The sequence below is a fragment of the Leptonychotes weddellii genome, chromosome 5 (assembly GCF_054177405.1).
Source record: "Leptonychotes weddellii isolate Sample4059 chromosome 5, ASM5417740v2, whole genome shotgun sequence".
In the NCBI taxonomy this organism is placed as follows: domain Eukaryota; kingdom Metazoa; phylum Chordata; class Mammalia; order Carnivora; family Phocidae; genus Leptonychotes; species Leptonychotes weddellii.
The window spans coordinates 87,004,003-87,016,198 of NC_138373.1; the positions used below are offsets into that span (position 1 = coordinate 87,004,003).

The window sequence follows — 12,196 nt, forward strand, 5'->3', positions numbered from 1 at the left end:
CCACCCCAACCCCTCACCCCCCACCACTCCAGCAACCCTCAGTTTGTTTCCTGAGATTAAGAATTCCTCGTATCAGTGAGATCATACGATACATGTCTTTCTCTGACTGACTTATTTCGCTCAGCATAATACCCTCCAGTTCTATCCACGTCGTTGCAAATGGCAAGATTTCATTCCTTTTGATGGCTACATAATATTCCATTGTATATATACACCACATCTTTATCCATTCATCTGTCGATGGACATCTTGGCTCTTTCCACGGTTTGGCTGTTGTGGACATTGCTGCTATAAACATCGAGGTGCATGTACCCCTTCAGATCCCTACATTTGTATCTTTAGGGTAAATACCCAGTCATGCAATTGCTGGGTCATATGGTAGCTCTGAGATGTGACTTTTAAATCATGATTTTGTTCTTTGGCTCTAAGAAATTTCCTAAAATTGTAAAAAAAAAAAAAAAAAAAAAATGGTTGCACCATTGAAAGAGTGATTGAAATAAGGGCATAATGTTTTTGGGTGACCCATATTTGAATATTTGAGTTTGGGTGTATATTTTCAAAAACTTCATATTACTCCACAGTTATACATACTATTCTGCTTTAAATTAAGGGAGAGTAATCTGTTATCCTATTTCCTTTTAATTCATGTCAGTCATCCAATGAGATTCCACCAATGCATTAAAGTCTCTTTATGTGATTTTCCTTATTATATGAAGTTAATGATCCTTGGGATTACACTCAATTGCTTCAACTGTTCAAAAGTATAGTCAGTATTTTATTTATTTACCATTACTTATTGTGACGTGCATTTCTAGATAGCCAAAACAGCCTAAACTACAAATGCTGTAGGTAGGTAGGTAGGCAGGTAGGTAGATAGATATTCCTTTTTATTAGGTTTAGGGGTACATCATGATAGTGTGCAAGGTACAACTAAATGTATCCATTTAGTAAAATACATTGAAAGGAGTTTTGCAAGAAGAATTTGAATCCTTCCAAATGAAATAGGATCTTTAGGGCCTTACCAAGGATAGTATTAAAAATAATGATTATGGGATTTAACTTTTACATAACCTATCTAAAACCTAACTTTTATAATAAAATCAAAGCTAGGGGCGCCTGGGTGGCTCAGTCATCACGCGTCTGCCTTTGGCTCAGGTCATGATCCCAGGGTCCTGGGATCGAGCCCCGCATCGGGCTCCCTGCTCAGCAGGAAGCCTGCTTCTCCCTCTCCCATTCCCCCTGCTTGTGTTCCCTCTCTTGCTGTGTCTCTCTCTGTCAAAAAAATAAATAAAATCTTAAAAAAAAATCAAAGCTATTAATTCGTTTACCTTTTTTTTAATTTTATTTTATTATGTTAGTCACCATACAGTACATCATTAGTTTTTATAAAAGCTTTTTTATATTGCTGGATAGGATTTTTTTTCTTTTTGCCTAATTGCACATTTATAAATATGTGTTATTTAACAAAAAGGGAAAACTGGCAGTGAAAGCAATTCTAAATAATCTTCTAGTAAGACATTCTCATAGGGCAGCGGTACCATTAAGCATTGGGAAAAAAATCCTAATTATGGCTCTAAATTAGGGTCTTTAAAATTCTTAATATAACTTGGCTAATGTAATGATTCCATTTTCTTTTTCAAGATGCTTCACTGGCCTGGTAGACAATTAGAGAGGGCTCTGCTGATCTATTCTAACCCCTCACATTACTGATGAGGACACAGAGCTCCAGAGAAGAGTGAGATTCTAAAAGTAGTTGATAGGCAGCAAAGCCAAGAACACAAAGTGCTGTGATCTTTGAAGCAGTGTGTACACATGGAACAGTTTTAACCTTGCAGATTTATCATGTGGTTTTTCTTGGAGTAATTACAGTAATTTTTAACCTGAAAATCACTAGAAACATGTTTTATTCCCAGAAGCCAATCCACTGTATTAAGGGTTTCTTCTTCATTCCCCTCGTTTACCCAGATATTTTGGCAATAGTAACAACTAACATTTGTATAGAACTGCTCAATTTTAGAAAACAGTTTTATATTTTACATCTCACTTGACTCTTGCAACAACATTGTCAGTAAGAAAATATTATTCTCACCCTATAGATGAGGAAACTGAAGCCAAAAGAAATTTAATAAATTGCGCAAATCATTTAAATAGCTGGCAGAGCCAAACCTGAACACAGGCCTTCCGACTGCAGAGCCTTTGCTCTTTCCAGCTTTATGTTGTTGGGAGTTGCTAAAAGTTGTTTAAGGATTTTTTTTAAGCCAGCTTATTGTCATGTCACGTCATTTTTAAGAGGTCTCTGGTCAGCCCTTTTGTTACGTGAATAACAGGGTTTTAAATTAGTAATGGCTACCTGTATTGATTGAACACCTGCCCTGGGCCAGGCGATGTGGTGGGTGCTTATTATGCCTGACTCTGACTCTCAGAACCTGTGAGGTGTACGCTATTTATCCAGTAGGTAATTAAAACTCGGGATTAAAACTCCACTCTGCCTTGCGAGCTGCAACTTTTCTGCTGTACCCAAGATTCAGTTTCCATAGGAGAAAATATGCATGTTTAGAGCAATATCACTCTTAATGTACTACTTCTGAATTGCATACATGGATATTCACATACATACGTATCCAGACCTCCATTTATTGACCTCCATAATAACTGAGAAAATAACTGCTCTTGGTTCAGAAGCTCATGAAATTAAAAAACAGGATAAATCAATAGCTGTATATACCAGTGTTATAATTGCAAGACAACAGGATCAGTATTTTCTTCCTTGTAATAATGTTAAGTAGTAACGGATACTTTTTTATTGAGATATAATTGACATGTAACATTTATATTAGTTTCAGGTGTCCAGGGGACACTTCTAACAAAATAAAATCAATCTGACCCACCCACCTTAAATGGAAGTATTTAGGAAGTGTGTTCAAGTAAATGATACTATACTGTCTTCTGAAGCTTGATCTTCTGTAATTACCAGTTAGGTTCAGTATAATTTTACTTAAATATGATTTTATTGGTTTTGTTTTTTAATATTTTTGCCTTTTAAATTTTTTTTAACAAGAATCTTTGAAGTTACAACTACCAAAACTGTAGAAGACTTTTCTTCAGACCCCTATTTTTATACAAAATTATTTTGAAGGGTCATTTTCACTGAGGTGATTTTTTTTTTTTTTTTTTGCCAAGGGTGTGATAGCAGCAGTGTGAGCTATGAGTTGGCCAAACCGTCATGCAGAGACAGAGGAAAGACCTGTACAACCCCCTGTGAGCTGAGTAATGTGTTGTCCACTGGCTCCATACCTCCCTTCAGGAGGCAAATGGGGCCTCCAACCTTCTCACGTTCCAATGTGCAGAGAAAGCAGAGGGAGTCACAAAGTGGAAATTTATTCAAGTTTTGAAGTTCTACCCAGCTCTGGGACCAGGCCCTCATGACTTCAGTGGGGCATTCTGGTGTCGTCCTTTGTTTCAGCTGGAGGTCTTGCCCCAAACAAGAAAGTCTAGGCATTCAGGCATTTGATAAGAATGTAAGAGTCTCACTGAGGTTTAAAGTATATAGTTGAATTTCTAAGCAAGTCAGAAGGGTATGTGTAATTCACATCCCATAATTTTATGCTGTTAACATACCTTCAAGAGAATTTGTTTGGTTTGGTTTGGTTTTGGTTTTGGTGTTTTTTTCTTCAAGAGAAGTTTTAAAGGTAGTATGGACTGGACTTGGATGCTAATCAAGATGACACAGTTATCAAATAGTGTCCTCTGTTGCATTATTTTAGCTATTGCATATTCCACTTTAACAGTTTATTCTTATCTTTTTTATCTAGGTCGAACCGGAAGGTACACTCTTATAGAAAAATGGAGAGATACTGAAAGACATTTAGCACCTCATGAAAATCCTATCATATCCTTAAACAAATGGGGGCAGTATGCTAGTGATGTACAGCTAATTTTACGTCGAACGGGGCCATCTCTTAGTGAGCGACCCACTTCAGACAGTGTGGCTCGAATTCCGGAGAGAACTTTATATAGGCAGAGTTTGCCCCCCCTGGCTAAACTGAGGCCTCAGATTGACAAATCAATCAAAAGGAGAGAACCTAAAAGGAAATCATTAACATTTACAGGAGGTGCCAAAGGATTAATGGACATTTTTGGAAAGGGTAAAGAAACTGAATTTAAGCAAAAGGTGCTGAATAACTGCAAAACAACAGCAGATGAATTGAAGAAGCTGATCCGGTTGCAGACAGAGAAGCTTCAGTCCATTGAGAAAGAGCTAGAATCAAATGAAATAGAAATACAATTTTGGGAGCAAAAATATAATTCTAACCTTGAAGAGGAAATTGTCCGCCTGGAGCAAAAGATCAAAAGAAATGATGTCGAAATTGAAGAGGAAGAATTTTGGGAAAATGAATTGCAGATTGAACAGGAAAATGAAAAACAGCTGAAGGATCAACTTCAAGAAATAAGACAGAAAATAACAGAATGCGAGAGCAAATTAAAGGACTATTTGGCTCAGATCCAGACTATGGAAAGCGGTCTTGAAGCAGAAAAATTACAACGGGAAGTTCAGGAGGCACAAGTCAATGAAGAAGAGGTTAAAGGAAAGATTGGTAAGGTCAAAGGAGAAATTGACATTCAAGGCCAACAGAGTGTGAGGCTGGAAAATGGCATTAAAGCTGTAGAAAGATCTCTTGGACAAGCCACCAAACGATTACAGGTAAGAACATCTCTATAAAAAGAAATGTTTCATCTGTTTAAAAGAATTAATATATTCTTGGCATTTTCTTTAATGACTGTCCATTTTCTCTTATATTTAAAGTTAGAAACCTACCTTGGTTTATAAGTTTCTTAGAATTTCTGTGACTTATGACAAAGCTAAGATGTGAGACCAAAACAAAGATGAGAGCTAAAGCCTCACTGATCCTTGCTCCACAGAAAGAGGTGTCTTACTGTGGCAGTTGGAACATTATTGGATACAGAGAATAGAATCTCAGAGCTGGAATGGACACTAATGATGAGATAGTGAATCTGACCTTCTCTCCTTTAGAGAGAAGGAAATCAAAGCCAAAAGAGATTACTGTAGATTGGTCTACCAAGGATTGTGTGGCTAGTTGTCGGTTACTTCTCCACTGTTGCTCACCCCATCTTTTCCTGAGATGTAAATAGTCCCCTTCTTTTCTCCACATTACTTACTTTCCTTTGCTTTCCTGAGGAGAGGGGCACAAAGGTTCCTCTGTGATTTTCCCCTCTCGGGTTCCCATACAAGAACTTTTATATTTTGCCATGAGATCCTGATCACTCAACTTACATTTCTCGGATACCCATTCTCGAGAAGAAAATGTGCTGATGTTAGGGGAGTTGCAAAGAGGTATTAAATAGAAATAATATTTTAATATACTAAATGTAAATAATATTTAAAGTGTTAAATATTAATATTAAATAAATTTTAAAATATTAAATAAATGTAAATTTCTGGGTTTGGTTACATTTGGCCACATTTCAAGTGCTCGATAGTGGTCGCTGTATTGGTCAGTGCTGGTTGGTGACTTGCTATTCAAAGAGTGATCCATGTAGTTCAGGGCACACTTGTTAAAAATTCAGAATCTCGGGCGCCTGGGTGGCTCAGTTGGTTAAGCGGCTGCCTTCGGCTCAGGTCATGATCCTGGAGTCCCGGGATCGAGTCCCGTATCGGGCTCCTTGCTCAGCAGGGGGTCTGCTTCTCCCCCTGACCCTCCCCCCTCTCATGTGCTCTCTCTCTCTCATTCTCTCTCTCAAATAAATAAATAAAATCTTTAAAAAAAAAAAAATTCAGAATCTCTACTGTAATAGGATCTCCAGATAGTTCTGGTGCACATGGAGGTTTGAGCAGAGCTACTTTAGAATATGAACAGTTTTACAAGCAGAGAAAGCTGAGGTTTCAAGAATCACTTATGTGATTTCCATTCTCTGCCACAAACTACAGTCGAGAGGTAAAACTACCACCAAAATTTTGAAAATCAAGAATTTCTCATGCAGTACAAGGTTGTTAACCTCTGATTTGTCAGTATTATGCTATTTGGATTCATTTTGACCCTTAAAAAGGATACAGTTGGAAGTTGTGTGGCCTTTGATATTGTTTACAGTAAACGCTAATTTATGACAGTCATTGCCAGTAAATCTCCCTACCCTTTGGAAAGGATCTCATAATCAAACTAACATATCTCCAAGTGCCCGCTACACGAATAGTAAGTGGAGGAAACAACCACTCATTTCTGGTGGAAACAACCACTCATTTCTGGTATCTCTTCCTACCACTGCGAGTCTTCAGGCACACTCAGCCTGGGTGAGGCCTTGCCACTTTTTCCTGTAGTGCAGTAAGGGAGAGAAAGAACATCCATTCAAATCATGGAATTCCTCTCCTTGCTTTTTGAGCTTTCTAGCTATCCGAACTTGATCTCCTTTCTTTAAGGATCTTCAGTTCTCAGACTTGTCTTTGCCAAGGACTTAAGAACCCCAAAGTGAAAATCTTGTGGGAATCTTGCTTTCCTCATGCTCTAATATATAGCTCAATAATGAATCCCATGAAAACAGCTTACCAAAAACAAGAACTTCTCTGAATCTCATGGACCAAATGACTATTGATTTTGCAGTCAGTTATGAAGTCATGAGGGAAATTTAATTGTGAATAGCTTATAGCAAGATTGCTGTAAACACTGGGATGGATGGAAACTAGTATTTTTTTTTTTTTTAAGATTTTATTTATTTTTTGACAGAGAGAGAGACAGCGAGAGAGGGAACACAAGCAGGGGGAGTGGGAGAGGGAGAAGCAGGCTTCCCGCTGAGCAAGGAGCCCGATGTGGGGCTCGATCCCAGGATCCTGGGATCATGACCTGAGCCGAAGGTAGACGCTTAACGACTGAGCCACCCAGATGCACCTGGAAACTAGTATTTTACTGATAAAAGTTTATAGAGACATAGATTTATTTCATCAGGTGCATAGTGTATTCCTAACAGAGGAAGGCATCACATTTAAGAGGATGGACTGAAGAAGCTGTTGTCCTTTATTTGCTTATTTTTTGGCCTGTTCCCCAGAGCAAAAATGATCTCTTTTTTTAGCCCATTGTATCAACATTAACCAGGTTTGTTAAAGGCGTTCTTGGGAAAGCGCATATCGCACATCCAGCCCCTGTAGCAGATGGACTATCACCGGGATGTCTTTAGCTGGCCAAGAGTGAATCTTCAAATAAAAAGACAAATTTTAACTCCCATCTAGGACAAAGAACAAGAACTGGAGCAGTTGACTAAAGAGCTGCGGCAAGTCAATCTCCAGCAGTTTATCCAACAGACAGGGACAAAAGTTACCGTTTTGCCAGCGGAGCCCATTGAAGTAGAGGCCTCACATGCAGACATAGAAAGGGGTAAGGTGTTGAGAAATCTGTTCGCTTTACTTTATTCTCACAGGTTAACTTTGAAGAAACTACTTGTATTCAGTTAAAATATTAGCCTACTGTTCAAAGCTTGGGCCACTTAAAAAAAAAAATTGACATACTTCCTGCTTCTGGAGAAAATCAATAATATCTAGATTGTTGATTTACGTACGTGGGCATGTAATCCCCAAATCTTGTATCATTTGTTTTAAACTGCTTCTTTAAGAAACCTTTTCCTTATGTTTGAGTCATCATCTGTTGAGTTTTATTAGCATTCCTAACGCCCCTTCTTCCTCTCCTAAGAGTCTTTCTTATTAATTTGTGCTGATATTTAAAAGATGTGTATCATCTGAACAACCAAGAAAGAGAAGCAAAATGCTCACCTTTTTAAAAAGATGTTGAAATCACTGAAAACTGTTTTTATCAATGGAGAGGGTCAAGAAGAGTTAGCTTTCTCCTCTTACCCCAGGCCCCACAGGGGACTGCAATTTTACAGTTTGCTCTTTGGCTCTTGAGGGCAAGAAAAGTTCTAGTTTTTCATGTTGCTGACTATGTCAAGTTGCTGAATACACCAAATGACTTTCTTTGTTTTCTGTGTAGAGGCACCATTCCAGTCTGGGTCCCTGAAGCGGCCTGGTTCATCTCGGCAGCTCCCCAGTAATCTTCGTATTCTACAGAATCCTATCTCATCTGGTTTTAATCCTGAAGGCATCTATGTATAACATTATCTGTCTTTAGGGGAGAGACCCAATAAAGGTACCAAGGACAGTAAAAATTCCTTCTTTGATTTGTGCCAATGATGAACAGAGGATCTATTTCACAAGCCACCGTCTCTTTTTTCTGTCCTAAATTGCATACCACTTGGAGCCATACCCTGTGCACTGATGCTAAAGAACAAAGAAACTGTGTTTTCACACATCGACAGTGTTGACATGTTTGTCCAGCAGCTGTAATGCAAAGCCTTCATTTTTATTTGTAGCATTTTGAGAGCGTTAGGAAAGTATTATACTGTGTGTATACGTAAATAAAACCATGACTTAAGAGCGAAGAGAAATATGTGACTGGCTTAGTTTAATTTATTCCATATAATCGATTAATGGGTGAATGTTGATGTTTTAATATTTTTTATTAATACTTATCCTATGACTGAATTACATTATATTTTGTGTGAAATACATTATATATTACATAATTACATTATGACTGTGTGTGCCTGTTGCCAGACTACATTTGTACATTGCTGATCTACAACTATACAAGTGTCATAGGGTGCTCCACCATCAAAACTAACTCCAGAGGAACCCACTTGTATTTATTTTGTGTACCTGTCCTAGCCATTGCTTCATTAGATGAAATAATTCAGGTTTTAGTTTTAATCTGGACTTGGATCTTTGCTTTACAATATTTCCAGTATATGAATGACCACATACCAGAAGAGCAGTATTTTCACAAGGTAAATTGTATGTTTAGAAGATTTGCAGAACTTTGAACACCTTAAACAAAAAATGTAGTTGTTGAATATCTGTCCAAACAGGCATGGGGTTTCCTTATACATTATGTATTTTGTTTCTGCCCTGCCTTAATCATTTAAATCTCATGGATCCTCAGAGTTGCCATAATACGTAAGTTAGAGATATCTGGTTGACCTACTTTAGAAAGGTTACTTTAAGTGATATATTTTTAAAATAACCCATTTCATATGTATAATCTGTTGGTGTAAGCACCCATGGGTAAGTTATCGCTTGCACATAATTTAATCTGTACTTTATGGATTTTGCTACTTCTCCAGTCACTTAGATAGAAAGTACATTGGAGTTCGGTATTTTTTACAAAGGAAATAAAGTTAAATTTGTTTTTTGTTTTTGTTTTTTTTTTTAATTTTTGAGCTTGGCTTTTACAGGACATGAGGAAGAGTCTCCCAATTGTACATATATTTTCTTATTTATTTATAAAACCAAAAAGTCACAAGTAGTATCTGAATGGATGTGGTCAGATACCATTTTGCCATTTTTACATTCCCTCTGATCAAAATTTGGTACAATATAATTAAGACTTTAACCTGAAATTTAAAGTGGTTTTTAATTCTGAGGAAAATATATTCTCTGTATTACTTACATGCAACAAAGTAAAAGTGGATTAGTATATTAATGCCATGGTAACAATAAAAAGATGTAAGTTATATCTTATGCATGAGGGCAACTTTGGATGTTTTAACACATTTGACTTATTTTGGTTTAAATGAATGTTGAGAATGCTACATTTAGGTTTCCAATGAAAAATTTTAAGAATGGCTATGAAAATATTATATAGAAGCTTCTAGAGAACTGAAAGTAATAATGCAGAGTTACCTTTTCTAGTCCAGCTAAATGGCAGACCTCAACTAAAGGTATTATTTTCTTTGGGTTCTTGGAGTTATCAAGTTGACCTTGCCATTATACTATTTTGCAAATAACTTGAGAAATAATTTATTCTTACCTACATAACCCCAACCTATACACATTTGTTCTCAATTTAGAATAGTTATTTCATATCTATACATATTTAAAAATTAAAATTAAAAAAATCAAGATACTTTGTAGATTTTGTGACAGTAATGATTTATGTATGCCCAATATAAGCCTTATTTTTAAAGGATTCCATCCTATACCAAGAATCATTTTGTTATTGTTGTTCAGAGAAATTAAGATCTTATTCACAAAGAAAAACATTTTTATAAATTGATCACATTCTATTTAAATCAAAATGTTAAACAGGATATAATAAACATTGCAGTTTTTAATTGCAGAGATGCTTGGTATGCCATCAAAAACACCAAGTCAGTGTCCAACTTAATTGTTGTAAATTATTATCAGCGTTAACCTAATAACTTTGAGACTGGCAGCATTGTGACAACTTCATCTGAATTTTCAAATGCCAAATAATCTTTATAGACCTAATTACAGATAGAAATACTATTTCCTAGATGAGAAGAATATATAAATGTGAATTTGATAAATATATTGAGCAGCTATACTTTTTAATCAGTTATATTACTTCTGAAAGAACATCTCTAAGAAATATTTTCTAAGTCTTTTTAAAATAGAAGAAAGAAAACTCATTTCTCCTAGAACATCTTAAAAATAATATGGTCTATTCCTGGTCATTTGTATCTATTGTGAACACAGAGGAGTTAGATTAAGTGCCACATCTTTTGGTACATTTCAGGGGGGTGGGGAGGGGGAGAGCAGACAATGATATACAAAAATACCAAATATAAAATTTTGCATCTGGGGGAATATTCAGGTTCTAAATACTAAACTAGATTATAAGGGGCTTTTTATTATTATTATACTGCAAGTTGTTTCATTATGATTTCCTATAAGTATTAAATACATTAGAAGATAATTTTTTTTTCTTACCAAGGAATGATTTGAAATAGCATTGGTATATTTGACCCTTTTGAGTGTCTAGCATCCTCAGAGAATGACCCATAGTGGGTTGCCTCAGTCCTTTTTTTTTTTTTTTTATGAGATATTTTGGCTTATTAGCATGCTTTTTGTCCTGATACACAGAGAATTTATATATGAGACTTTGGTTGGTATTGATAGGAATTACCCATTTAATTCCCTCAGTCATCCCTGAAGTAATCATCAATTCCCATAGTTCAAATTAGTCATAAACTCAAGCCAAAACAGCAAAAATACAGAATTTATGGTGTGAAATGTGATTAATAGTGTTTAAGAAAAACAAATAAAGCACTTGCTTCCAGAGCAGAAGTAAATTTTGTACCTGCATTAAAAGGACATTTTCTTTGTGAATAAGAGAAAAATGGTCTTTCGAGTAAAGAAACATCAGTTAAAGCCATTTCTGTGAACATCTCTCCAAGTTAGAACTATGATAATGGATTGAGGAAATGATACGGAAAAGGCAAAAACTCTTGATTTCGGGTGTGCAAAGGATGTGGGCAGATGGGCATTTCCCTGTGTGCATTGCCTTTGAAAAATTGGGCCTTAATTTATATGTATAGAACAATGCTGTGTTCCCATCCCTCTTCTACCTGAAGTTGTCTTTATTAATCTATATTGTATTAAAATTTAGCTCATAAGTATTACTTTTATATTATGTCCATTTTTTGCATGTTTATACTATTTGCTACAGTGTTTTTAGGTTTTGGCTGAAGGCCATAAGCTGTGTGGAGAAGAGAAAACAATCACTATTTATTCAGAATTGCTGCTTTACATTTCCAGAATAAGCTTTCGATGCCAGGACACTGACTGCTTGAAAGCTGCAGGAGCTCTATTCCAATGCATTTTATATATTTTTAGAAACCAAATAAATGCAGATAACTATTTAGTATACTAATTATATTAAACCAGCAGAAATAGAAAGGCAATAAAATATATACATATATATATGGGGGGAGGGAAAGATTTAAAAAATAGGTTTACAGCCAGACATGGTGATAAGCCCTAAATATATTTCCAGTCTGTCTTTATTGACCCAAGGAGGATTTGAGTTGCTGCAGCTTTAAACAGAAAATTGCCATGTTCACTACTGTGGACACATAAATATGCTTTTTAATACTGCTTTGCTTATGTACCAATAAAATATCTGTAATATGTATTATATGTAATTATTCTTTTTTTTGACTTTCATTTCAAAATGTATATTTTCTGATTATTATCATGAGCTGTAAAACAAAGGATCAATTATCTGATATTCTCCCAAGTAGTACATTTTCAGGATTCATTGGGGCATTATAGTTGCTGGTTTGTTTTTTATGTGTTTAATATTTTAAAATATATAAGTTTATTTTCTTTAAAAGA

At 35.8% G+C, this 12,196-nt stretch overlaps 1 protein-coding gene across 3 annotated transcripts in view; it reads left to right on the forward strand.

The window, feature by feature from the left end:
* The window catches only part of RASSF8 (Ras association domain family member 8), a 120,655-nt gene extending 108,662 nt beyond the window's left edge, over positions 1-11,993 (forward strand). For all 3 annotated transcript variants that reach the window (XM_006727735.3, XM_081819058.1, XM_081819059.1), the window contains exons 3-5: positions 3,813-4,702; positions 7,238-7,382; positions 7,992-11,993. In XM_006727735.3, coding sequence (XP_006727798.1) covers positions 3,813-4,702; positions 7,238-7,382; positions 7,992-8,113 — 1,157 coding nt within the window. In that variant the 3' untranslated portion in view covers positions 8,114-11,993. The remainder of the gene's footprint in view (positions 1-3,812; positions 4,703-7,237; positions 7,383-7,991) is intronic.
* The last annotated feature ends 203 nt before the right edge of the window (positions 11,994-12,196 follow it).